The sequence below is a fragment of the Quercus lobata genome, chromosome 8 (genome assembly GCF_001633185.2).
Source record: "Quercus lobata isolate SW786 chromosome 8, ValleyOak3.0 Primary Assembly, whole genome shotgun sequence".
Taxonomy (NCBI): domain Eukaryota; kingdom Viridiplantae; phylum Streptophyta; class Magnoliopsida; order Fagales; family Fagaceae; genus Quercus; species Quercus lobata.
In genome coordinates, this window is record NC_044911.1 from 710,637 (window position 1) to 737,273 (window position 26,637).

General features: G+C 33.9%; 4 protein-coding genes across 6 annotated transcripts; 2 read left to right on the forward strand and 2 right to left on the reverse strand.

Annotated features, from left to right (window-relative positions):
* Positions 1–503: 503 nt before the first annotated feature.
* LOC115955738 (probable calcium-binding protein CML21) lies at positions 504–4,862 on the forward strand. 2 transcript variants are annotated; one of them, XM_031074043.1, is made up of 5 exons: positions 504–940; positions 1,600–1,852; positions 2,415–2,617; positions 3,505–3,676; positions 4,455–4,862. In XM_031074043.1, the coding sequence occupies exons 2-5, from the start codon at positions 1,654–1,656 to the stop codon at positions 4,571–4,573; spliced, it is 693 nt and encodes a 230-aa protein (XP_030929903.1). In that variant the 5' UTR covers positions 504–940; positions 1,600–1,653; the 3' UTR covers positions 4,574–4,862. The 2 variants fall into 2 exon arrangements, with proteins under 2 accessions (XP_030929903.1, XP_030929902.1); XM_031074042.1 differs by having other exon boundaries at positions 505–940; positions 1,596–1,852.
* A 1,127-nt stretch (positions 4,863–5,989) lies between these two features.
* LOC115955739 (KH domain-containing protein At5g56140) lies at positions 5,990–13,550 on the reverse strand. The gene is made up of 7 exons (XM_031074044.1): positions 13,171–13,550; positions 12,114–12,199; positions 9,595–9,740; positions 8,602–8,721; positions 8,406–8,522; positions 6,784–6,927; positions 5,990–6,671 (listed from the first exon to the last, which is right to left on the reverse strand). The coding sequence occupies exons 1-7, from the start codon at positions 13,314–13,316 to the stop codon at positions 6,522–6,524; spliced, it is 909 nt and encodes a 302-aa protein (XP_030929904.1). The 5' UTR covers positions 13,317–13,550; the 3' UTR covers positions 5,990–6,521.
* A 6,199-nt stretch (positions 13,551–19,749) lies between these two features.
* LOC115955740 (THO complex subunit 3) lies at positions 19,750–24,291 on the forward strand. The gene is made up of 11 exons (XM_031074046.1): positions 19,750–19,918; positions 20,037–20,132; positions 20,809–20,938; positions 21,693–21,784; positions 22,038–22,106; positions 22,766–22,823; positions 22,910–23,009; positions 23,390–23,476; positions 23,563–23,641; positions 23,781–23,913; positions 24,004–24,291. Exons 1-11 carry the CDS (start codon positions 19,847–19,849, stop codon positions 24,036–24,038), a joined length of 951 nt encoding a protein of 316 aa, XP_030929906.1. The 5' UTR covers positions 19,750–19,846; the 3' UTR covers positions 24,039–24,291.
* Positions 24,292–24,731: 440 nt separating this feature from the next.
* Positions 24,732–26,543, reverse strand: LOC115955741. 2 transcript variants are annotated; one of them, XM_031074048.1, is made up of 3 exons: positions 25,614–26,543; positions 25,427–25,508; positions 24,732–25,320 (listed from the first exon to the last, which is right to left on the reverse strand). In XM_031074048.1, the coding sequence occupies exon 1, from the start codon at positions 26,332–26,334 to the stop codon at positions 25,666–25,668; it is 669 nt and encodes a 222-aa protein (XP_030929908.1). In that variant the 5' UTR covers positions 26,335–26,543; the 3' UTR covers positions 24,732–25,320; positions 25,427–25,508; positions 25,614–25,665. The 2 variants fall into 2 exon arrangements, with proteins under 2 accessions (XP_030929908.1, XP_030929907.1); XM_031074047.1 differs by having other exon boundaries at positions 24,732–25,333.
* Between the last annotated feature and the right edge of the window lie 94 nt (positions 26,544–26,637).

Genomic DNA, 26,637 nt, shown 5'->3' on the forward strand with positions numbered 1-26,637 from the left:
AGCCATGTAACAATGATCAATACATCATGAGCTAATTTTATTTGCTATTTTTGGCGAGGTATTTTAATGAACTACCTTATATACACTTTTTAGAAAATTTTCAAATACATCTTTGTAATTTGCAACTTCTTTGACCCCTTTTTTTAATCAAAAAACAAAATTTGGATATAATTTTCAGGTACTCTATTTTAGATTTCTTACTAAATTTAAGCATAAAATTGCATAAACTAATGAATTACATAATTAAATTTGATAATCATTAAATAAAGATAACATTTTGGTGTGCATGAACTTGCATAAAAGTGTTGCCACACTAATAAATATTTGTGGCTTCAATATCTAGACCACTGCATGGGAAGTTGGACCTCACAATCTCATTAAAAATTATTTTCATTCTTCAATTTTCAATACCCAAAAAGCATATATTTATTCTATATTCTGAACTTCTTTTTATTTATTAATTTATTTTTGTTGATCTGCTCTGTTTTTGTACGTGTATGGAAAGTCAGCGAAGGTTGTAACCGTGAGAAAGCGCCTTAGAAATCGAATTAGATGGTGAAGCACGACAATACGTGGTGGGTGGAGCACAAATATTGGATCAAAAGATTTAAAGCTCCAATAAGACATGAAAGGGTCCCCCTCAAACTGAGTTAACAAACCAAACCCCCCCACTTCTCATATCCTCAACTTTGTCTTAGATCTTTCACAAACCTTTGCAATCTCCTTGTGTAGAAACTGGCTTTTCAACAAACTGCACCTCTTGTTTCTGCTTCTTTCTGTCTTTTTCTCTTCTGGTTACTTTTCTGTTTTCTTTGTTTGGTTGGGTGCTTTCATTTTTCTAACAGGTTGCAAGCGAAGCCATTTCCATAGTGACATATTTTTGGGTTCTTGATTCCTGTTGCTGCTTCTGATCTTATTATCTGTAAGAGGAGCTGGAAAGGTACTTGGTTATTTGGCTTGCTACACTTTATATCTCTTTCTTTCTTATGCTTTTTTTTTCTCTCTCTCTTTTTCAATTTTGGAACTTTCAAGCATTGGAATTGCCAAACCATAGTTATGACAAGTTTATGAATTGTGTGAGGTGAGCTTTATTGTTGGAAAAATTTTCTTTTCCTGCATGTCCTCATCTAAGGCCAAGAAATATTAAAGCTAATTTAGGCTTTCCTACATCAACAAGGATTTCAGTGTGGAGGGTTGTGTTTCAAATTCATTGGTTAGTCAACGAAGATAAAGATCAATCAACTAGTAGAGCCATATCATCAGGATGTAAACTGTACTCTGTTGTATTGCAACATCTATAAGATTCACTGTCCATTCACATATTGCCATGTCTTATAGTTGGTGAATATGTGTGTTTCAGAAGCAATTAAACGAAATATATGAATTTGGTAGTGAACACAATCTAATGAGTTTGGGATCATACCAGTGCTTATGAATCTTGCCATTTGTTGGATATTTGTTCCATCTGTTTGAACAGTTATTAACATGTTTACTTTATAGACTGAATTAATTTTTCTGTATGTTTCACAATTGATTCGTCTTGTGCTGCAATTACCCAAATATTTTCTCACTTTTGTTTTTCCTGGTGTGGGTAGGCAGTGGCACATACTTTTAGCTTGTTTCCTGCATCCCATTTGGTCTAGTTAGCGGACAATGGGAAATAAAGTGGGAAAGAGTGAATCACCAAAAAAGGTCTCAAAACCTGAAACAAAGCTTGAAGCCAAAACGGTTGAAGCTATGAAGCGTAGGGCGGCTGCTGGAACTTCCATGAAGTCATTCAACAGCATAATCTTGAAATTCCCAAAAATTGATGAGAGCTTAAGAAATTGCAAAGTTATTTTTAAGCAATTTGGTAGGTAAACTTCTGTTCATTTGCTTGCTGAACATTAGCAATAGATAATTTCTATTTGCAACCCAAAATTCATGACCATAAATTAAATGTTGTCAAACCGTATCAATGAAATAAAAAGTTATGCATCAATGTCTTGTTTGGATAGATATGTAATATGTTAAGAGGCTGAATGAAACAGCTTATAAAATAACCATATATAACTGACCATCTTACATCAGACTCTTTTTAGGGTTGGGGATCATTTTTTTTGAGTTTTACCATAGAAAACTACTTTGTAGAAATATGTATTTATTTTCTACTACTGAACTTAAATTTATTTGGTAGCCCCTATATCCTGATGGTGCCCAAGTGTTAACTTTTTCTGAAAACATACACAGCAACACGCAAAACCATCTACTCCTACATTTTTTTCCCCTTATAACTGCTACGAAGAATGGCTTTCTTGTTTTTTTGTATGATTTACTCACACGCGCACACATGTTACTCTTATAGGTGTACATATATATATTATTTATTTATTTAATAGCTACTTAGACGTGTGTTTTCATTATTTTAATTGTAGATGAGGATTCAAATGGTGCAATTGATTATGAGGAGTTGAAAAAAAGTTTCCATAAGTTGGAAATTTCATGTACAGAAGAGGAAATCAATGATCTCTTTCAGGCATGTGATATTAATGAGGACAAGGGAATAGATTTCAATGAGTTCATTGTACTTCTCTGTCTTGTCTATCTTCTCAAAGATGATGCGGCTACCCTTCATGCTGTATCCTGAAATCTTTTATCTGTTCAGTTTCTTTTAAGTTTCCTTTTACATGACAGCTGAAACATGAAGCCTATAAATAATAGATGTTTGGCAGATAAAAGCCTAATATCTTCTATCATTTAGAGAAGGGAGTCATATTTCATATGCCTTCTGCCTTACTATATTTTTTACAATTGTAAAAAACAGTGAAAATGGACATGTAAATTAAGGAGATATACCAGTGTATAACTTTAGATAGAATAGAACAGTGGAAAAGAATACATGTGGCCGACCTTGACTAGCCCGTTGGGATCCATGCCCAACCCTAAAATTCTGGGACTAAGGCTAGGTTGTTGTTATTGTACTATATTATTCTATTAGCAGATACATGCACTTTCCTGTTTCCTGTGACTAGATTATAGGTCTCTTTGCATTGAACAGATAATTTATCAATTTGAAATAAAGGGCTATACATTCATGGTATGTGATGTCCTGAATTTTTCTGCAGTATGCCTATATCTTTCTCCTGGTGAAGTAAACGTACATGTATATTTGTTCTAGTTGGTCCCGTCTTTATAAAGATATATTTTTTGCGAAGAAAATGTGCTTATAAGTTCCTAATTACCTTGGAGGTTAAAGTGTTCTTTTTGGGGTGGGCTTTTGGAGGGGTTAATTTAATCCTTCCACCAATTTTGAAGAATCACCAAAGACTGTCCGTAGAGTGACTTTTTCTTGATATTCTCCTTGAAAACTCAAATCAATGCTTTGTGTCAGTTGAGTGATGATTGAAAAATGTGAGTCATGTAAAAGGAGCAGATTATAAGATTATCATCTTGCCATCATGAGGAAATAAATGTTTTCCTGTATTTCTTTCCTCTTCTTCTTCTTGTATTCCTTGACATTGCTAGAAAGCACGGGTGGGAATGCCCGATCTGGAGGCCACATTTGAAACATTGGTAGATGCATTCGTCTTCTTGGACAAGAACAAGGATGGTTATGTCAGTAAGAGTGAGATGGTCCAAGCCATTAATGAAACTACATCAGGGGAAGGTTCTGGACAAATAGCCATGAAAAGATTTGGTACTCTCTCTCTCTCTCTCTCTCTCTCTCTCTCTCCCTGTGCCTAACTTGTACACATGAAGTAAAGAGATTCATATGCTAATGTGCAAGCATTTTACGTGAAGGAAACCTGCATCACTAACAGATGGTTTTGTGGTGCCACATTTGATGGTCAAACTAGATTGTATAAGCGTTTTTTTCTTTCTAAAGAATTTTGAAATTGGCTTCATATTGATTTGTATTGCTTGGAAATCTTAATTCCCTAGGTCTCATGGATATCTATATTGATGAGATGGTTTTGTGGTGCCACATTTGATGGTCAAACTAGATTGTATAAGTGTTTTTTTTCTTTCTAAAGAATTTCGAAATTGGCTTCATATTGATTTGTATTGCTTGGAAATCTTAATTCCCTAGGTCTCATAGATATCTATATTGATGAAGTTGGCGTATAGGCTTCTTGGGGTTTACCTTAGCTAGCACGCAGTATTTTTCAATACTATTGTCCACCTGTTGTCTTGATCTATTTGTAGTAATGCTGTAACGTAGATGATTTTCATAGAGAAACTCACAGTTCAATGAACAGCTGAACCTGAATGTTCTTGAGTCTGACATTATATGTTAACAATGATGCGTTGCATCCATGTAGATTTGCATTTCCCATCAAGTGATTAGAGGTTAAACATGTTTTGAAGCATGTATGAACCTACTATGCATTCACTGGATGTGATTTAGCCACTCTGATGCAAACTAGTGACCTTCATAATTAATTTAAGTCAATGAGTTTATTTTACTTTTGCAGAAGAGATGGATTGGGATAAAAATGGAATGGTGAACTTCAAAGAATTTCTTTTTGCATTCACCGGTTGGGTTGGAATTGATGACAATGAGGACGAGGAAGAAGGCGGAGAGAAGGTCTGAATTAATCAATATCTTTCGAGTCTCTCCAGATGTTGCTGATTATGATGCCTGGTATTGAAGCTTCTCAGGCTTTCAAAGTTCCTTCATGTTTGTTTTTCCAATAATTGCCATGTTGATATAAACATGTATAATTAAATCTCCATTACTTCCTTGAATTTGGAATGTATATAGTCAGGTATAGAACTCCATGCAACTGTTATCTGCTTCAGGATGAATTTGAAACGATTTCCTGTAGTCATGCATGAAGGAGAGCTAATGAATGGAAGTCTTATTTTTATTATTTTTTGAATATTGTGATCAGAATTTTTTTTTTCTTTTTTTTTTTGGGGGTGGGGGGTGAGTCACACAGTGGATTTGCCTCCTCTTATAAGTTATTACACAATTTACTTATCGACCAATGTGCTTCACCATTTATAAAGTAGCACATCTTTTTTTTTCCTTACAATACATGTTCGTGCATTGACTTAGCAGGTAAGGATTTTTGTTCCTATCACATTCATTTATATTCTTTAAACCTCATATTAATCAAGTGAGCAAACAATCTTTAATATTTTTTCATCAAATAAATTTCTAAAAGTTTCATGAAATTGCTATTATAAAATTTAAAAAATCACCAACCATTGTCAAAATTACAGAGGAATGTTGGAAAAATGGCAGCATCGGTTAATCGTCCGTGAAGTTTTTGTATCTTCTTAGATATGATAAGCTGCCTTAAGGCCTTTCTTTTTCAACACAATATACTTCAGTAATTTTCTTTGCATATAAGGATGCTATATCAATAAAGTAAACAAACCACTTTTAATATATATATATATATATATATATATATATATATGAGCAAGACTTAAGAAAGATACTTAAGTGTTGTTCCTTCAATTCATATCTTAAAATTCTGCCGGGTGAATTTTTTTTTTTTTTGAGACTTCACACCATTTATTGTGTAGGCCCTAACTTATAACCCATTCTGGAGAGGAGGTTTGAATCCTTGACAAAAAATTTGGTATCTAAAACATCTTTGAATAGTAAATAATGTGACAAGTCGAGGAAAAAGTCTAGGACCACAAATAGTAAATAATGTGACAACTGACAAGTCTTGTTGGGATGACATAATGGGATCACTGGCTGTGGATCCCATATCTTGCCCCTTCCCCTGGACCAAAAGCCAAACCCCCACTGACAATTGGGGCTAAAAAGGTACAATAGTTGTTTCTACAAACTATCAGGTACCAGCCAAAAGAGAGAGCATGATCACCAGTTAAACATCGTTGCAAACTAAACACTTTTTCCTTGAATAACTAATACCAAATAATGCATCTAATTCCATAAATTAGACTCTTTAAGACATTCATTAAACAAGCAAGAAACAACAATGCATCGCTGCGGTCTGACAATTCTTAAAGAGTTGATGCTGCAAGATTGCATTAAAATGGAGGAAAAGCTATAGCAGATATCAAAAAATGCTTTATAATCAAATCTAAGCACTACACTTCATAAATACAAAAACATTCCAACCCAGACCACACGCAACAGGATAGATCATTGTTTTTTTGCCTCGCTCGTATACAGACCATACCTTCACTTCCCCAATAGATATCCCCCATTACCATAAACAAAATCGCCATCTCAAACTTATATTATAACCTAATAACATAAAGACAGCTTTGGAGGGGAAATGCCCCAACCAAACAACCTAAACGCAACACACACAAGCATAAACCCGGTACTTAATGTAGTCCTTTACTAAGTAACACTGTGTCTTAGCCTCCACCTTACAGAAGAGAAACACACTTGATATAGAAACAAGTTAGAACTGGCACACAGTAGTGCCAGTGCCCCGATGGCAGTTGGAGGCATTGGCTGGGATGGCAACACCTACAGCATGGGAATTGCTGTTTACTTGCAGAAACTAACACACTAGCTCCAAAAGCCTTTTAAGAATGGGGATTCATTAGCCCCTGGTCTTTGCCCTTTTCATACCGAGGCTGTTGTGGAAGGGGGAAACTGAACCAGACATAGGAGAACCCTCCTCACGAAGTGTACCATTGATCATTGCTAGCTCTCGTAGCTGCTGTTTCTTGTAGAAATCATGAGTTTCATCCTAAATAAGGAAAATAGAAAGAACCATGTAAGCCCAGATTAATCCAAATAAGGAAAAATTAAATTCAACACGAATGAATAGGATTTACAAGAGGAGCAGAAAGAAAACTTACCACAGGCTTCAGTAAGTCTTCAAGTATCTCACGTGCTTGCATTAGTCGAGCATCGATTATTTCAACTGGTAGTTCTGCCTCAACTAAAATATGGAGAGGTTCATTCAAATGCTCATACCCTGGTTTTCCCCTCATCATCTCTTCCTTTAAAACAGAAGCAACACAGCAATCAATATTTTGATATTCTCACAATACATGTGAAAAGCAGGAATCAGATCTCAAGTGGTGATACGGCATTAACAGCCTAAGCTCAGGCAGTTTTCTGCAAAGAAAATAATTGCAACTATGCAAAAATGAAATGATTAAGATAATAAATTGTAATTTCACTTGAAATATTGTCAAGTGCCACAAAAAACGAGAACTTTAGCAACTATATGTGTCCATTTAGGATAGTTTATTTGGGCAGCTTAGTTTCAAAAGTGAAGCCCCTTCTAATAAGTGGTGTTTTTAATAAAGTACACCTAGAAAAAAAAAAAAAAAAAAACGCTTTAAAAAGATGTATCCCAAAAAGCTAACTAATAAGCCATTACAAACAGGCACTAAGAAATAGAAACCTCTGAGGAAAAAAGCCTCATATAGCAGAGAAGTGTCCCAACAGTTTTCTCTTATATGCAGTGACAAGAAGCTTCTAGAAAGGGAAGGTGAAAAATGAATGATCTTAAAGTTTCTAAAAAGTCTTGCCAAAGGCCTTGTAGCTTAATTGACACCTCCCCATACACAAAGTGCTTGGAAGTCTGGGGGAAAAGATTCGAGTTGCAAAGTTAGCAGCATATTGTAATTATTTCTTAAAAAAAAAATTCTAAAAAGTCTGTTTCAAGTCTGATTTGACACATTTACTTTCACATGAGAACTGGAAGAAAGTCACGAAAGCATTCCATATTAGTCCACATAGCCCAAACAATCAAAAGCAACTAGCAAAGCTTCTTATTAGCACCTCTCTCCAAAAAGAGAAAGCTTTTCAATTAACAAACAACAGACAACATGAAAGCCAAGGTTCCCTAATCCCTTTGTGCTAGAAAAGGCCAAACGGTGAATGGCCTTTGCTTTTTTTATTGTATTAAATTCATGTAGCTCTCTCCAACTATTCACTGATGCAATGAGAGATGCTCAAATTACCAACTAAAGAGATCATTAATTATACTTCATTTTTTTTTTTTTTGTGTGGGGGGGGGGGGGGAGGGGAGGGTTAATAAATTCATATCGAACATTGTGGCATCCAAGATAGTTCAACTGCACACTTTGTGTTGTGCAATGCAATGTGTGTGTGTCCATTGGGTTTAGAAGTCTAAAAATCATGATCTCACTCTCCACCCTATTCTTAGCTACTGGTGCCAAAGCTCAATGTCTATATATGTGTATTTATATACAGATTGGAATAAATGCACATTCATAAATAATCACCAAGTTTCCAGCATGAAGTGTAGAAAAATAGAAATGGCACTTGTGCAATTTCCAAATTTCTCATGGAACTTATTCCTGAGATTATTCCAATCTAATTCACTTCATCCATCCACACTTTACTAGATATATGATATGAAACACTTTAAAGAGTTCCTCATTTACTGGTGAAAATATAAGTTTCAGTAAACACAATCATCAGTAGAAGAGAATCTCATTATTACCCTAGTTGGATCCTTAATGCTACCACGGCCTCTGATCAGAACACGACACTCTGTACTTGCTTCCACCCTCTTGAGAGAGTTCCCCCTAGGACCAAGGAGACGCCCAACAAAGTTATACTGTATAAAAATCAACATCAAATACCACTGAAAAGAAAAATCATGAGCAAACACACAGGAGAGAGAAGTTTATACGTACATTAGGATATTTTTCGACAGGGATATCCACTCTGAGGGTTCTTTTGACAATAAGACCAGATGAGCTGCATTGAGAACTCAGCCAGTTTTGTGCTGATGAAGGCTGTATCAAACCCGACATCTGCACATTATTATTCCGGATTCATTAAAACTTAGTAATAGATAAATAGAACTGTCCTGCTTCACATGGCACATGCATAAGAGTATAAATATGTAAAATGTCTTGGGAGCAGCTCTAAGAAAATAGAACAACACAAAGGACTAATAACAATGCTATAACCAAATTAACAATAGAACAACTAAAACATGTGCTAATATTCAATTATATCAGACAAGACTGAACTTCAAGGGCTCTAAATCTAAAAGTATAGAGCATGGGAATTAAATGTTCATATTCAACAACTAATAGGAGCCTCAACAGTTGCAGTTTCTTGCATCAGATAAAGTCAGATAGACCAGCTGTTTCAGCAACATTTTAGATCAGTAAAATCTTGAATTCCCAAACCAGTCAATTAATATCACAAGATAGCACCCTCATAAGGAAAACTGAATAACAATATTCATTAACTGAATGGTCAGCAGTCAGCTTTATACAGGAGAAATTTACGATTCCCAGAGTCTCAAAACTCATATAAATAGGAAATGTCTTGCTCAATGCTCTGCATATAGGACATCCATACAAGCAGGAACTGCAGTCTAACATCAGAAGTGAAATTAACAAATATTTCAAGTATAGGAGTGTCTTCGCAACAATATAAGGAAGAGATGGAGAACCATCTTATTAGGTTTCTGGAACAGGATGGTAAGCTAAAATCTATTTTACATTGCTTGAGGATGTTAGCTTCAACCACCTGTCAAAAAGTGGCATAATCTACAAGCACTCAAATAAATGTCATAAGTCAGTATGAAATGAAATGATCGCGTCAGTAATACTTCTACAAAAACAGTAAAATTAGATGGAAAAAAAGGTTATGTTAATGGTTAGTATCCGTACTTCTGATTGGAACCGTGATGCCCATCCGTTCACATCGGCACCTCCATTCGAAAATATTCCTCCAGAAGCCAGGGGGCTAGCATGTTCAAGCCCACTTTGACCTAAAACTGATGCATTCCCCAACAGTGTGGTTACACGCAATATTTCTGCTCCAAAAATGTCAATTTTCAAGAATAAGATGTACCAGTCAGCATTTGTTAAAAAGTTAGCAGTCACCACAAAATGGACAGACAACACGGATTTTTCTAAGTCAGTTAAAATTAATGCTTTTCCCCATGAAATAAATTTAATCTTATAAAGAATGCACTCTAAGAATAAGAAGGAAAATGAAGTTTAATACATCTCGTTATACTAAAGCAAAGTCAGATATAAATGAACATTGTCTTTTGATTGGTAAGTTACACACACACATGCAGTGAGTCTTGGTTCGAACCCATGCCTCACCCTCCAACCTTGTCTTATAGGTAAAAGAGGTGTCATTTGAGCTAGAACTCATTGGTGGTATAAATGAACGTTGTCAGGCATCTGCAAAAACTATTTTAGAGATTAGACTGCATAAACTATAGAAGTCACGACTCATACATGAGAATCCATAGTCATACAGGTGAAGAAAACCCCAGAAGAATACATATCCACTGAAATTGCTACCATGATCATCCCTAAGCATGGAAAGGTGGAATCCTGAGCTAAATGTGATCTAGCTCCTATAATGGAGTCCCTAGCACTTAAACATAGAAAACAAATATTTCAGCTACAGTGTCTGACAGACCATATAGTTGTTAGAGAAATATCCCCCAACCATAGGAAACCAAATTACCCAGACCTCAACGTGCACTAGGCTTTTTTTTTTTTATATAGAACAAGGCTTTAAAGACCAAACCTAAAGTGCTCTCTTGAATCTTGTATCACAAACTATATAGATTTTTTTTAGGTAAATTTCTAGATAGATTTCACAACTTTTACTAGGTTTTAAGTCCAGACTACCATACCAGTGTGTACAATAGCCCCTCCTCCATGCTGCTAGGCAGTTAACAAATATTCTCAGCTTATATACTTTTTTGAAGTTGGGGTAACCCAGACAAGGGGAAATAACTTTGAACTGTCTAATTGAAATTTTCAACCTTAACCTAATACCAATTTAACTCTATCGTCCCACTAAGGGACGATAGAGATGTTGGTGGATATGTACTAATTTTCCGCACATCCTAAAGTAACCCTAGCCAGGCACAAGATACTAAGTTTGCATCTAACAACAATTGCAGAGACAAATATTCAAAATTTATTCCCATGAACATCTTATGTAACTATAATGTAATTTGAAGTAGAAGGATTCATAAACCTCCATTGTCAAACCAGAGCCACAAGGAGAGAGGTGCCATTTGAACTAAAAGTCATCAGCCTATCCCCATTTTCTAGTATTGAGCTTATTACTACAGATTCGAAAGGAAGGAACACCTCATATTAGTTAAATACTTAAATCACTTATATGATATCATAAATCTTCTTAATCTTTGTTTTTTTATTAGCATAAAAGTGAATTAGTTATACAATGAAGCTCAAATCACCCTAATTTGGATTTCTTTTGCCCATATACGCTACAAAGCCATAAATCACAGAAGTTCCTCTACTTGGTCCTATTAGATACCTAATACTAAGCATAATTCGTAATAATAACCCTTTGAGCCTTAAATTAATCAATAAATTAATGTTCATAGTCTTCATTATGGCATACACCAACATATTGTAGAGTTGGAGATATTGATGAAAATCTCCAATCTGCAATGCACTAATCACCCTAAACTACTTATATCCACCCATGCTAAGTACTTGTGAGTCCACAGACAATTGAAAGGAAGGAATACTATGATCTGAATCAAGAGAGTTAATTTCTAACCATTTAAATGAGGTTATCAAAGAACGTGAAGTGACTTCCCAATATTATACAAATGAAGTAGCCTACCTTTACATATCAATAAGACAAAGTTGATTGATGCATGTCACAATCCTCTAACGGCCGTATGCCAGCATAACACCAAAATATAATCACCAATCAATACTTCAAATTCTCTAATTTATGACTAGTCATTCTTCTATCCCAAACACACATGAATAAATACAAAATGAAATTTGGGAATTTTGGTTTTAATCATTTATCCCTAGGATGAAGCTAGTCATTTATGTTGGTTGATTTATAATACTACTGAATTTCTACAACTTTGAGTCCATAAATAGGTTACGCATCAATCCAACAAGGGGGACCAATCTGGCCATGCTTCAGCATCTACACCATTTATTTGTGCTTTAAAAGTTCGTTAAAATTAATCATGTTGTCTCAATTGGTAAGTCGTTGATCTATGATTAGACATAACTCAAAAGTGTGTTGTCAATTAGTTGAATTCCTGGTCATCAATTCTACTCTTTTACACACCAAATAACATTTTGTTTCCGTTTATATCACACATAACCAGATATGGCAAGATACATATTAAACTACAGTAATTTGTAAATGCAAAACTTACCTTGGTTTATCAAGCGATAGCAATTGGGAAGCACGGGCATAAATGGACTAAGCTTGTGACGCTCCGCTAATAACTCAGTGAGATACCTATCACCGAAAAATCCGAAACCAGTCAAAGTCAAAGATCAAATTACAGATCAGAATTCACACAGTTGCATCAATGTCATGACACTACCTACAAGGATCACCAATCAAACATAAATGGCACAATAATGTACTAATAAATAAACTGACATCAAGCCATAGACTTCACACACAAAATAAGAAAAATAAAAAACAAATAATAGAATCAATCTGATGCAGATCAAACAAAAACCAAAACTTGAATCACAACAATTAATAGGAAACCATTTATAAACACTTAAAAAAAATAAAAAAAATAAAAAATAAAACTAATCAAGCTTTAACTAACTCAGAGTTAGTGAAACTAAGCAAGGAGTACAATAAAGACAAAAATCAATAATGCAAGCTTAGATTGACTTCACAAACAAACAAACAAAAATCGATCCGATTTAGATCAAATAAAAACCGAAATCTGATCCAAATGAAACTTTTTGTTGTTGTTGTTATTTAAAGAAAGAAACTAAGCTAATCAAACTATAATAACTAATTTACAGTAAATCGCAATTATTGAGAGATAAACACAAAAATCAATAATGTGAGCATAGATTAACTTCACAAACATAATCAGATCCGATTTAGATCAACTAGAAATCAAAATCTGAATTCTATGAACCAATTTTTTGGTTAATTAAAGTAAAAAATTAAGCTACTCAAACTATTAACTAATTCAAAGTAAATCTCAATTAGTGAAACTGAGCAAAGAGCACTTAAATCAAAGTGATATTGCACTAATAAACTCAAATCCCGATTTAGATCACATGTAAAAAAAAAAAAAATCGAAATCCGATTCATAAGAACCAAAGCTAACTAAGCACTTAAGCTAAAAAATCGAAGTAGAAGTAATTCACAGTACATCACAAACAGTGAGAGATTAAGCAGAAAAAAAGCGATCGGACCGAAAAGTCAAACAGAGAGTGAGATCGAGGGAGTGGTACTTTTCTTGGTCGAGGAGTGCAGCGGCGGAGGAAGCGGCGGCGGCGGCAGCGGCGGAGCGGAGGCCGGAGAGGTGAGGAGAAGGAGGAGCAGACGGAGACGGAGAGTACGCCATGTACCTAGCTGCTCCGCCAACAGAAGACGCCATTTCTTTCTTCGGTTTGTTGGTTGTAGTGTCAAGTATCAACACTTTTTATCAACAGATCCCCGCGGTTTCAACCCACAGTTAAGTAAACAGTAAAGACGCTGTGGAAAAGAGCGGTTTTTAGGGTCTCTGACTCTGAGTCTTGCGTATGGTTGTATGTGTGGCTCTCTGGACTGGTGGGAAGGTCCCGACCAGACTCTCTGTGTGTCTATGCGTCGGTGCCTTGTTCATATTTATATTGCTCTCTCAGTCTCACTACCCTAACATTTCTTCTGTTTAATGCTCCTCCTTTATTATTTTTTAGGTCCACACCCTTTTTTGGCATTTTATTTATTTTTTCCCTACTTTTTCTTTATTAATTATTATGCTCTGTTTAAAGTTTTTTAATAACTTTTTAATTCTATTTATTTTTATTATATGGTTATACACTTATACCATATGTTTTTCTATATATATATAAAAAAATACAAGAATTTGGATTTATGGTTTGATAAATGAATTTTGCACTTTACTCTCGAGCGAAATTACTAATGTTTTATTTTTTGTTTTTTGTATGGGATTTGATCACGTTTCTCTTATTTGCCGGCAAAGATTTTTTATTTGTTGAGTTAATTAACTAAAACTAATACCGGTATCAACTTTTTAACGAACATGTGAACTATATTTATCTGACACAGTTTATTTAAAAGTGAAAAATGTACGTAAATATTTTTGTTTTTGTTGGTAAGTTTTACACACTTGGTATGTTTCAAATTTATTACCTTACCTTTAATCATTTTTTATAAGGGATGTGTCCCCTTTTTTTTAATAGGGAAAAACATGTTTTGGTTAAAAGAAAAATGTTATTTGAGTTAGACTTTATTAACAAATGACAGAAGTAAATTGATAATTTTTTTTGTCTTTTATTCGCCGACAAAAGAATTGTATTAATTGGGTTAACTAAAATTAACATTCATGACAACTTTTTAACTAACATGTGAAACCTTTTTATTTGTCACATATATTTAAAGATAAAAATGTACAGAAGCATTTTTGTTTTTATTGGTAAGTTTTACGTACTTGGTATGTTTCAAATTTATTACCTTACCTTTAACCATTTGTTATAGTGAAACACTTCTTTTTTAAAGAAAAATTTTATTTGAGCTAGAGCTTATTGACAAATGATAAAAGTAAATTGATAAATTTAAATTTTTTTGTGTCTTTTATTCGCCGACAAAAGATTTGTTTTAGTTGAGTTAACTGAAATTAACGTTTGTGATAGTTTTTTAACTAACACATGAACCTTTTTATTTGTCACATATATTTAAAGGCAAAAATCTACAATTTTTTTTTTTTTTTGGGTAAGTTTCAAATTTATTACCTTACCTTTAATCATTTTTCATAAGGGTGTATGTCCCCCTTTTTTTATTGTGAAAAACTTTTTTTTTTTTTGAAAAATGTTATTTGAGTTAGACTTTATTAACAAATGTTAGAAGTAAATTGATAATTATAAATTTTTTTGCATCTCTTATTTGCTGAAAGAAGATTTGTATTAGTTGAGTTAATTGAAATTAATGTTCGTGATAGCTTTTTAACTATCACATGAACCTTTTTTATCTATCACGTGTATTTAAAGGTTAAAATTTTTAGAAACATTTTTGTTTTTGATGGTAAGTTTTACAAACTTGGTAGGTTTCAAATTTATTACCTTACCTTTAACCATTTTTTATAAGAGGGATTATATGTGCCCATTTTTTAAGGGGTAAATATGTTATTTGAGATCAAATTCATAGACAAACAACAGGGTTAAATTCTTCTAAAAAAAGGGTTAAATTGATACATATTAAAGTATTTAGTCGTGTCTCTTAATTGTCAACAAAATATTTTTATCAATTAAGTTTTTTAAACGGAAATTAACGACCATAACAACTTTTTAACTAACACGTGAACTCTTTGTATTTGTCACATATATATAAAGGTAAAAAATGTCTAGAAGCATTTTTTTTTTTGTTTTTGTTTTTGTTGGTAAGTTTTACACACTTTAATAATAGATTTTGAATTTATTACCTTACCTTTAATCATTTCTAATAAAGGGAGACATGTCCTTTTTAATTTTTGGGGAGAATATGGTATTTGAGTTAAAGTTGGACAAACAATAGAATTAAATTGACATATTTTAAAAATTTCAGAGATTTAGTTGTAATTATTGAAATTTGAGAAAATAAAATTGATATTATTAGTGTATTTATAATCAGTGAATTATTCTTTCTTGTAGTCACAGCATTATATTGAATCTTCTAAGGTGTTTACTTTAATTTTGTCCGAAGACCAACTTTTTGGTTTGACCAAAAGATAAAACGAAGAAAGAACAAGTTTTGTTGCATGTGGATTGAAGTGCATAGGCATAGCGTAGACAAGAAAACATTGTACAAATAAATTATGGTAGAACCGAACGAAGGAACGAACATATTCATAAGGAGTAACGACCAAGTACCTAACTAATTCCACCATTATGCTGCTAGGCTGCTAGCTACCAAACATTAATCCTTTTTACAATTATATTGGATTTGGCTTTGTCACTACTCCAAACCCCAAGGACAACAAATTTTCTTCTCATTAATAATGGATTGCGTATCATATTAAATCACTACAATTCAAATAATGCTTTTTTCTTTTTGAAGGGGGAACAATTCAAAGCTACAAAAACTCTTAAATTATTGTTTAGCCAACTCATAAATAAAAATTATTATTAGGCTACTATTTAGTATTTATTAAAATAGCATGATTGTCAACAATTATAAAATAAAAAGGTCGAATTACAAAAATAATCGGTAGATGAGAAGATAATGTGGCTAGCACGGCTCAACGTTGTAGGTTAATTTGGTCAAATGATGAATTGAGCTAACCTCCCAACTAGTTGGAGTAGCCTTTATATGAGGTTATTCCATGATAATTTAAAGCGCTCACTCTTGAAAATAAATAACCTCTCTAATAATGATCACGAGGCTGGGGTTAAAAATCTAGTTTTGAGAATGTCTAATCAACTTGAATAGCAAGAAAGCTATAAGTTCAAATAATTTGAACATACCTGAAGAGAGTCTACTACCAACCAATGACAATGCACTTCGTTTGATTATTATCTCTTGTGCAAGTGTTTGAGGTTTTGAGGTCACACAGTGCAGCCAACTACATCAATAGGGACCAACCAAACCAATTATAGTCTAACTACGTGTAACATTTTGAGAGGGATTCATTTCTTGTGATGGAGATTGTATTAAAATATGCATACACGCAATATGGTTGTTTCTTAATAAGCATTTCAACTTAGATTTATTGTACTTTTTTTTTTGTTGGTAATTTGCTGTTTATTAGTTAAACCTAGCTCTTTTCGTAACTCTTTCCCTTTTTTTGGTCTATTATTACATATTTTATTTTCCAAAATATCATTCATTTAAAAAAAATCAATAGCCGCAATTTTAAAAAATCAATACATTTTTTCTCTATTGAAAAGTCATCATTCTACATTTATTTTATTTGAGTTTGAAATAATATAAGTAATTTTAAAACTTGATAAAATTTTTATTTTAAAGGCAATACATTAAATACAGTTTATCTTTTTTATAAAAAAAAAAAAAATTTGAATTTTCTAAATTGTATAAACAAAACACGATGGAGAGAGTTATTTTTATTATTTTAATCCAACAAATACCTTATTTAAGGTTGTGCCAAGAATGAAAACAGGGATTCTCAATTTCGAAAATAACCACCTTCAAACGTAGAAAAATTATTCTCTCCATTTGGATTGGATCGGATCTATCTCATTGTTCAAATTAAATTTTACTAATTTAAAGGCAGTCTATATACTATTAAAAAAATAAAAAAATAAAAAAATTTAACTATGAAATAGACAAAATAGAGAGAATCATGTTCCCAATGATAGACTATTGGTTTTGGACGTTATTAAGAACTCTGATTGATGCTGCCCTGTTTGCAAACGACACCAACTATTGTGGTCATTGGTCAATTTGTGCACGAAATAATTTGTAAAACAAAGCAAGGCAGAGTGATCTATAGCTTATATCATCTTGATTTCTTTTGCTATATATAATAAAATAAATTAGTAAAATTGCAAGACATAGACGACGTACGTACATGCAAAACTTGCAAATCAATTGTAGTATGGTAATATCTTAGCCAATACACGCTTAAGTGGTTGAGATGTTGCTTTAGGAGTTTTGATAGATAACTACGTTTTTGAATTACATTTGAAGAGTTTATTGGAACAGATGGAGAAGATAAACTTAGTCAAATTAAACTTCAGAGATTGGCTATTGGACGGACTTTCACTCCAAAACCTACAGCCATCTACTGGATCAGTTCAGACCCACAACCACAACCATCTCATTGACATTGTGTGCATCTATATATTTTCCACAACTCAGTTCAACTTCAAAAGTAGTGAACTAATGATCACTTGCCTCATAGATTTTTACTTGTAGTTTCCCCAAATTAATGATTATAAAAAAATTATAGTAACACTCCATTTTTATGCAAACAATTATTTATTATTTCACTATTTCTGTGACATTATGACCATACCTTTTCTCGTTTGTGAATTAATATTTGCCTTTTTTTTTTTGTGGAAACACTTATTAACTTTGGCCAACGAATATGTACTTTCTAGTTTCAACTCTACTGCTTCTTTTGGAGATTTTTTGTTTTTTTGGGTGAAAAGGGATGAACTTAGATTAAGATAAGACTTAAGAGGGTATTTTCTAACTCATATGCTAGATCCTAGGGTCATCAAACATGTTTTTTAAGCATTATCAGATGGTACACACACAATCATCATGCTTTAATTTTCCGTTCATCTTATATGATCACATGCTAAATTTAAGGCTTCCACCGTGCACACGCAAGCACCTATTTCAAACATTATAATTTGTTGATTGCTTGGATTATGTGACATGACTATTGGGCACCATAGTTTAGAAGACTAGTTTTAGCGGGCAAAGTTATGTCCCACCTTGAAACTTGGGTCTGATTGGTTGGGAGGATAGAAAATATAAAGGAAGTGAAAAAATAGAAGGATAGAAAAAATTTAGTTTTTCCTCCGTGTGTTTGGTCGAGGATGTGAAAAAATAGATAAATGGAAAACTCATTTTTTTGGTTGAGTAGAAAAGTGGGAGGATAGAAAATATTGTTTGTATAAATTTACTCTCATGTCCCTAGTACATAAAAAACAATTTTAATAGTTTATAAAAATTATTATTTTTAATTACTACAAACTAATACAACTAATAAAACATCTAGCAAAAAAAACTAGTAATAATAAAAGTTTTGTATTTGATATGAAAAAAGAAGGGCCAAAACGTGTGCATTACTATAACTGGGAAAAGGAAACACAAGAAGAAAGGGAAAATAGAAAAAAAAAACAAACAAAACAAAAATAAAGAGGCAGTAGCGTAGCAATAACATTTTCAAAACCAAAAAAAAGAAAAAGGAAAAAAGAAGCAACAACATTCGTAAATAACAGGGAGGGTAGATGGGTAATTTCGTATCAAATCCACTTCCTTTTCGCTTTTTTCTCTAGTTTTTTCTCCAATTAGAAAGAAGACTTTATTCTCTTAAACGGTGGGCCCGTAAAGAAAACTCCCCTACCCCACATTCCCCCAACCAAACACTATTCATTTTACCCTGACCAAATGGACCCTTAGGCTCCAAACTTAATCAATGGTTCGTAGATTAACACCTATATATATACTTTTTAGTTTTTAGAATGTAATTAGGACCAAACCCATATAATTTTTTTCTAAGATTATATATTGGACCAAACCCTTGTAATGCCCTAGTTATATTCAAATTGATGTACTTTTTATCAAATAAATAAAAATGATGATTTTTTTTTTTTCTATTTATTGTAAAACCCTCAATTTAAGAGGGAGATGTCATCTGTTGAATCGACACCATGAGGGACACTACACATGGTTCCCCCCCCCCTACAGGTTTTGATCCAACAAATTAAAAAAGTTGGTGGGCTAGGGCTATGGTCTCTCACACTTAGTACCACCACCACTACTAACAATGGTGGTCTCCACCTCTTTAGCCTCTCTATCAAACTCAAACTCATTTCAACCAAGTTAAAACTTAAATCAACATCCTCACTTTCTACTAGATTAGTGCCTACGGGTGCCGTCTATGCTACGTGGACTCAAGCTTTAAAGCTTTCTCAATGATTTACTTACCGTAACTTACATGCCATAATGTTACTATAACACAGTTTTACAATTATATATACATGCTAGTAAAATATTTATTTTCTTTAAAAGTTAAATTATAATTTGGTTAAACGGTTTATTCTCTATTGTAACTATCGTATTTAATTTAATTTAACTTTTTATTAAAAATAACTGGGTTATAACCTATAACCCGGCCCATCGTATCCAGCAATGTTAAACTCGCCCGAATAATAACCCGGTAGAGCTTGAAATTGAAAATACTGAGTCTCAGTGAGTGAAGAGGAAGTGGCGCAAGAGAAAGAGAAAGAGAAGGAGATGGAGGGAACAAGTACAACAGTACCATTCAAGAACCTCCATAGCCGAGAGTATCAAGGTCACAAGAAGAAGGTTCTCTCTCTCTCTTCATTAATATTCAATTTCCGATTTTGTAAATTTTTTTTTTTCACTGGGGCAACCCTAGAGGAGAAGAAGGAATTGATGATTTGATTTGAATGATATTTTTCAGGTGCATTCGGTGGCTTGGAATTGCACCGGCACAAAGCTCGCTTCTGGTTCTGTCGATCAAACCGCTCGACTTTGGCACATTGAGCCACACGGCCATGTATGAACTCCTCCTTCCCCTCTTTAAAATTCTTTTTATTTTGATTTCTTTGAATTTTATTTACCATAAATTAAAAAAAAAAAATCAATTGGGCATCTTTTGAAGTGGAGTGTTTTTTTTTTTTTCATGGTCAAGACTTCGTTTTTTGTTAGATTTATATCTATGTTGCTACTTTGTTAGATTTGTATTCCGCCGAATAAGAAATGAAACTGATTTTAATATGTGAATTACAATTAGTAAAATCTCTTGTTGATAAATAATGTACTTGAGATCGAATTCTGCTTCCATTATGGAATAGATGCGACAGGTTCAAATGTTAAAAGGTACTACAACTTTTACTACATAAAGCTTACAAATTGATGTGGCAATTAATGTGATTGGTGGACTTCAATCACCTCAGAAATGAATATTTGAATTGCCTCTTAGTGATTGGCAACACGTTAGTTTGTAAGCTCCATGTTGTAAAAGTTGTAGTACCTATAGGCTATAGCACTACTCTGCATCAGGGAACGATTTTAAATGACATGGAACCTTATTCATCTTTAGAAATGTGGAAGAGGGTTTTAACTTTGAAACCATTTTTCACGGGGCTTACCTTTGGCAATACTTGCTTATTATTATATTAATTAATGATAACAAAAATAATAACGGGGATGACTCCATATGGTTTTTACAGGGTAAGGTTAAGGATATTGAATTGAAGGGTCACACTGATAGTGTAGATCAGCTGTGTTGGGATCCCAAACATGGCGATCTAATTGCTACTGCATCCGGTGACAAGACTGTTCGTTTGTGGGACGCTCGAAGTAAGTTACTGCTCTATAGCATAAGCATCTCTGTTGAACTTGTCTGAAATTTAACTTCCTAGTCCTTTAAATTCTGATGATTACATTGCTGTTGTCTTCATAATTCTTAAAAGATGTCTTTTTTTTGGGTTTTGGTTCTTATCATCTAGTCACAAGCTATTTTATTGAAAAGGATGCATTTTGAATTGTGAAAAACGTCTTTGACTTAGCAAATAGCTTACGATTTTTAAATACTCCTTACGCTCCGTTTGTTTCAATGGAAAACGTTGTGTAAAAATAGTTTTCCGTGTTTTCCAATGTTTGGTAGCATAAAAAAAAAAGTCAAAGGAAAACTATTTTTGGTCAACATAAAAAGTATGACTTATTTTTAGACATTGTTTTCCATTAAATTTTTTTGGAAAACAACTTTATCTCACAGCAAGGTAAATAAGGGAAGTTAGGAAATTGTTTTTTAACTCATTTAAAATTGCTACCAAACATTGGAAAATGAGATAGTTTTATAGAAAATAATTTTTGAAAAATGACTCGTTTTCTAGAAAACATCATTGCTGAAACAAACAGAGCGTTAGGAAGGATTGAAGTTAGAGTTAATTGAATATCATGATATCTGAATTGCGTGAACAATTGATTTTTTCTTTTTCCTGATGACTTTGATAATCTCGTATGGTTTTCTTGAAGGAAGGCTACCTAACTTGAAAATGATGACTGTTATAGTGCTTTCAAAACAAATATTTATTTATGTTGAGTTTTACAGGTGGAAAATGCTCAATGCAGACAGAACTCAGTGGGGAGAACATTAACATCACTTACAAACCTGATGGTACACACATAGCTGTTGGTAATAGGGTATGTTCTACAGTCCTGTTTCAGGTGCTAAGACCTCTGCAGATTTGTGATTGTTCTAACATTTAAAGTTTCTACTCGGAAAATTCTAACATTTAAAGTTTCTACTCGGAAAAATTTGAGTATTATTAGTTCTGTTGCTGTGTAACTATCAGGTCTTAAGCAGGTCTTGGATGGATATGTTAACTGCTTCCTTTAGGCATATTAGGAAAGTATCTAGCTGCTGTTTCTTACTGTATCCTCTCACTGGTTGTAGGATGATGAATTAACAATACTGGATGTTCGGAAATTTAAACCAATGCATAAGCGCAAGTTCAGTTATGAGGTAATATTTATTTCAAACTTGATGTTAGAATATCTTTTTTGTTGGGGAGGGGGGGGGGTGAATTTGGTCTGGTGCCATGTCTCACTGAAAGCTAGGAATGTCCATATATATATAAATATATATATATATATATATCTTTTCAATCTGAAATATGTTTTGCTATAAACATTGCCATCCAGATCTGGTTATGGTCATATCACTTTTTGGCCTTGCCTCCAGTCCGCATAATGCTTCAACATGATTTATACCACTTCTCACGTTAGCAATTATCATTTCTCAGTCACATAATTAATCTGTTTACATGACTTTACCTTGTGGAAGCCATAAAAATTACATCATTGTGCAACTTTACTTTACAATGTGGAGTATAATAAAAATTAGATCTAATTTTGGTTTGTGCTCAGAATCTGGCCAGACTTCCTGGTGGCCAACTATGGAGTTCCTTCCTCTCTCTCTCTCTCTCTACGCCATTATAGCTCACCAATTTAATATTCTGACTGGTCTATAGTTGTAAATACATTTGACCTTATCTGGAGAGCTGTTAACTATACCATATATATACATGCAACTATCTAATTGCTGGGATGTCTTTGAATTCCATTTATGATAATTTATCTCATATATCAATTGCTACTTGAGTAGTCCACTTCTTTTTCCAGGTAAATGAGATTGCGTGGAACATGACAGGGGAGATGTTCTTCTTGACAACTGGAAATGGTAAGCTTGATATCTAAGAGAGTGGTCCCTTTTCTCTGTGCTGCAAAATGTCTAAATATTTGTTGATTATATATTCTTCTGTTCAGGTACTGTTGAAGTACTAGCATACCCATCTCTGCGACCACTTGACACCCTCGTGGCTCATACAGCTGGTTGCTATTGTATAGCAATTGATCCAATGGGAAGGTGTGCTTCAAAGCTCACTTATATATATATATATATATATATATATTTTTTTTTTGGGAGTTTCACTTGTTAAAATAGTTGCTTACTACCTATGTATGTGGATACCCAATCATGTCCACTTATTAAAATTCCTCTGTATACTTAGTTATTTCCTTTTCCTTCCTGCATTGTAGACTTTTTGGATTCTTCGCATATGTGAGTGATCATGAGTCGATAGTTGAGTATATAGCTGGTATACTACAACTGTCCCTCTGATCCTTTTGTAACATTTGCCTTTTTTTTTCTCTTTTTTTTTTTCCCTTTCATATTTATCTATAAAAATATCACAAAGAACATAATTAATTTCTTCTAACTCCCGATTATTCTTCTAACTGTGACAGATATTTTGCTGTTGGAAGTGCTGATTCCTTAGTAAGCCTGTGGGAGATATCGGAGATGCTCTGTGTGCGAACATTTACAAAACTTGAGTGAGTTTTCCCATGGGTTTATCCATCATTTTGGACTCAGTTATTGATCTGTAGGCATGGAATTGACCTTTTCATACTTTTCTCAGATGGCCTGTCCGCACAATAAGCTTTAATTACACTGGAGATTATATTGCTTCTGCCAGTGAAGACTTGTTCATTGATATAGTAAGTATTCGAGTGACAGCTTGGTCATGCATAATAATAATTTCTAAAGTGGGGTCCATATAGGATTCTGCGTATCCAACTTTTCACCGAAAGTGGGACATACAAAAAGAATTAATAATATTGCCTCCCTGTGGCACAGTCAAACGTTCATACTGGACGAACAGTGCATCAGATACCATGTCGGGCCGCTATGAACAGTGTGGAATGGAATCCTAAGTACAATTTACTCGCGTATGCTGGGGATGACAAGAACAAATATCAGGCTGATGAAGGTAATTGCAGTTTCTTGCTATATATTTAGGAAAATCAGATGTGCATCAGGTGCCTTTTGTTAACTTTATTTATTTTGTTTCTTACCGCAGGTGTTTTTAGAATATTTGGCTTTGAAAGCCCCTAACATCTAGGCAGAGAGTTAACTGAGAGAGTTGTAACCCATAGATGTTCTTCACCTTTCTCCAAGGGACAAGTTTTCAAATGTATTTTTTAAATTATCATCATTCAATTTGTGTTCAGTGCTTTTTCATGCATATTCCAAGTCAAATGAGACGAATCCAGTTGTAAACATTGCACAATGAGTAAAACTTTTTTTTTTAATAGCCAAAATCTGGCACACAAAAGCTATATGGAAAACAAGCCCAAATTTGTGTTCAGTGCTATATTTTTCATGCCCAAGTCAAATGAGACGAATTCAGTTGTAAACCATCTGCAATTGAATGAGTAAAACTTTTTTTTTTAATAGCCAAAATCTGGCACACAAAAGCTATATGGAAAACAAGCCCAAATTTGTGTTCAGTGCTATATTTTTCATGCCCAAGTCAAATGAGACGAATTCAGTTGTAAACCATCTGCAATTGAATGAGTAAAACTTTTTTTTTTAATAGCCAAAATCTGGCACACAAAAGCTATATGGAAAACAAGCCCAAATTTGTGTTCAGTGCTATATTTTTCATGCCCAAGTCAAATGAGACGAATTCAGTTGTAAACCATCTGCAATTGAATGAGTAAAACTTTTTTTTAATAGCCAAAATCTGGCACACAAAAGCTATATGGGAAAACAAGCCCAAAATAGGCAATTCAATGAATAGAGAACTGTTATAAAAAATAAAAATTTATTGAATAGAGAACTAAATTTCATTGCAAAGGAAGAAGGGAGAAGCACACGGGCAGTGTGGTGTTGAAACTAAAATTGAAATGCTACAAAATCCTCAAACCCAGTTTCTTAAAAAAAAAAAAAAAGGAAAAAAAGAATCCTCAAACCAATGATAGTGCCTTTTCTAATGCGCCATATTAGAAAGACTGCAAGAGAACAATCCTGGCGCCAAAGTCTGGAATAGTATAATTTTGCTGGCTAAAATGTGCTCGGGTTCAGGGCAAATGATGTATTTTATTTGAGGTTGCTTTCTTGCACTTGCAAAGTCCTCTTGTGATTTAGCTATCACCGCTCCACTCAATCAGGCACCTCTCATTATAATCAGTAGCACAATTCAGAGATGAAAATCTGATCAATTTCTTCAACTTTCAACCTAAATATAATCAGAACTTCAAACGGTTATATAGTTTGCTTGTTCTGGTGATCGGACCAAACACGCTTCATCCCCTTGAAGAGATTGAACAGACGTAATGGAGTAAGATTTCTTCCATTACCAGCCTTCAAAGTCTGCCGGAATATTTCATAAATCCTGCATGTGAGGTCTGACAAATCTTAAGTTAAGGAAGCATTTCAAAAACCAAGCAGATCTGCATTTCTAAAAGCTAAAATCTTTATCAATGACACGTTTTTATTACCTTGAGACACGGTTAGATTAATCAGACAGCTCATGTACAATTCTATTCTGGGTCACATTCATCATAACACAGCCCGCGGAAACTACACCATATGAAACCAGAAAAAATCAGGACAAAGAAGAAACTACAGCTTGGGATTTAACTTTTATCTGTCACACAGTATAATGCCAATGTTATTATTAGTTACCTTTTTCTGCTCTCACAGATATATTTACCCATCGAACAAACAATTCCCATGATTAGAAGCCACAGATGATGAACTCGCTAGCCGGAAACACCAAACCTGTAAAGCAGACAAGAGCAATGGTAATCAGATACTGAGAACACCAAGTAAGTGGCTTCCATTTGATCTCAACGCTGGAGCTTTTCATCTTCTTCCCACATTGGGGCTCTTTAGACAAATCAAAGCTAGCCCCTTTCATCCTCAGTTCCTGAATACACCTCGCAAGCGCTCGGTTATCATTCCTCTCCCTTTGCAACTGCTTCCACACCTTCCAGAACCTGAAAAGCTTCACCTGAACCAATAACACAACAGCAGACGAGGTGGACAGCAATAAAAGAGCCGGTATCCACCATTTCTTACAAGTATCATGTGTATGCTGGTCCTGATCTTGGGACTTAATGGAAGAGGTAAACAACATAGTCAAGAAAAGTCCATGAAAGATGAAAAGGAAACAGCAAAGTTGGAAAATTTCTCTCTTGAGGGAGTCTATTCTAGTTTCTTTGAGAGCAATGCGCCGGCCATAAAGATCCTCTTCTCTTTGCCAGAGCTTGAGAAGCAAGAGATGGCCGGGGCTTTCTGAGATTTCCATTAATGGGTGGTGTTGGATTGCAGATAAGAGTTGCTTTTGTTGGTGCTCTTCATCTACTGGGATTTCTACGATGTGGGTATCTTTGATTTGGGCCATTGATGATGACTGAAAAGCCAAAAAGATTCAATGCAAAAATGGAAACACAAACACAATATATAATGAAAAATGCAGAAAATGAAATGCTATATTATATAATAGGAAAAACAGAAAACAGAAGCGAATAGAACGCGTTGGCAAAGAAATGAGAGAGAGAGAGAGCTTTGAGAATTTTCAGATAGAGCGAAGTTTGATTATGATTTAGTGTGGGTTGGTCTTTGTTCTATTTAAATTGTTGCTGAACGCCTGGGATTCCCAACGGATATATTTTTTCTGTTCGCAACGGTCAGATCATTAGTTAGT

What these genes read in the sequence shown, in the direction of transcription:
- LOC115955738 (XM_031074043.1), top strand. Translation starts at nt 1,654, where the DNA reads ATGGGAAATAAAGTGGGAAAGAGTGAATCACCAAAAAAGGTCTCAAAA. An exon ending in AGTTATTTTTAAGCAATTTG is followed by an intron (nt 1,853 to 2,414) that starts GTAGGTAAACTT and finishes TTTTAATTGTAG; the next exon opens with ATGAGGATTCAAATGGTGCA. An exon ending in ATGCGGCTACCCTTCATGCT is followed by an intron (nt 2,618 to 3,504) that starts GTATCCTGAAAT and finishes TGACATTGCTAG; the next exon opens with AAAGCACGGGTGGGAATGCC.
- LOC115955739 (XM_031074044.1), bottom strand. Translation starts at nt 13,316, where the DNA reads ATGGCGTCTTCTGTTGGCGGAGCAGCTAGGTACATGGCGTACTCTCCG. An exon ending in GCACTCCTCGACCAAGAAAA is followed by an intron (nt 12,200 to 13,170) that starts GTACCACTCCCT and finishes TTTCGGTGATAG; the next exon opens with GTATCTCACTGAGTTATTAG. An exon ending in AAGACTTACTGAAGCCTGTG is followed by an intron (nt 6,672 to 6,783) that starts GTAAGTTTTCTT and finishes TTCCTTATTTAG; the next exon opens with GATGAAACTCATGATTTCTA.
- LOC115955740 (XM_031074046.1), top strand. Translation starts at nt 19,847, where the DNA reads ATGGAGGGAACAAGTACAACAGTACCATTCAAGAACCTCCATAGCCGA. An exon ending in TCGTTTGTGGGACGCTCGAA is followed by an intron (nt 20,939 to 21,692) that starts GTAAGTTACTGC and finishes TGAGTTTTACAG; the next exon opens with GTGGAAAATGCTCAATGCAG. An exon ending in AAGACTTGTTCATTGATATA is followed by an intron (nt 23,642 to 23,780) that starts GTAAGTATTCGA and finishes CCTGTGGCACAG; the next exon opens with TCAAACGTTCATACTGGACG.
- LOC115955741 (XM_031074048.1), bottom strand. Translation starts at nt 26,334, where the DNA reads ATGGCCCAAATCAAAGATACCCACATCGTAGAAATCCCAGTAGATGAA.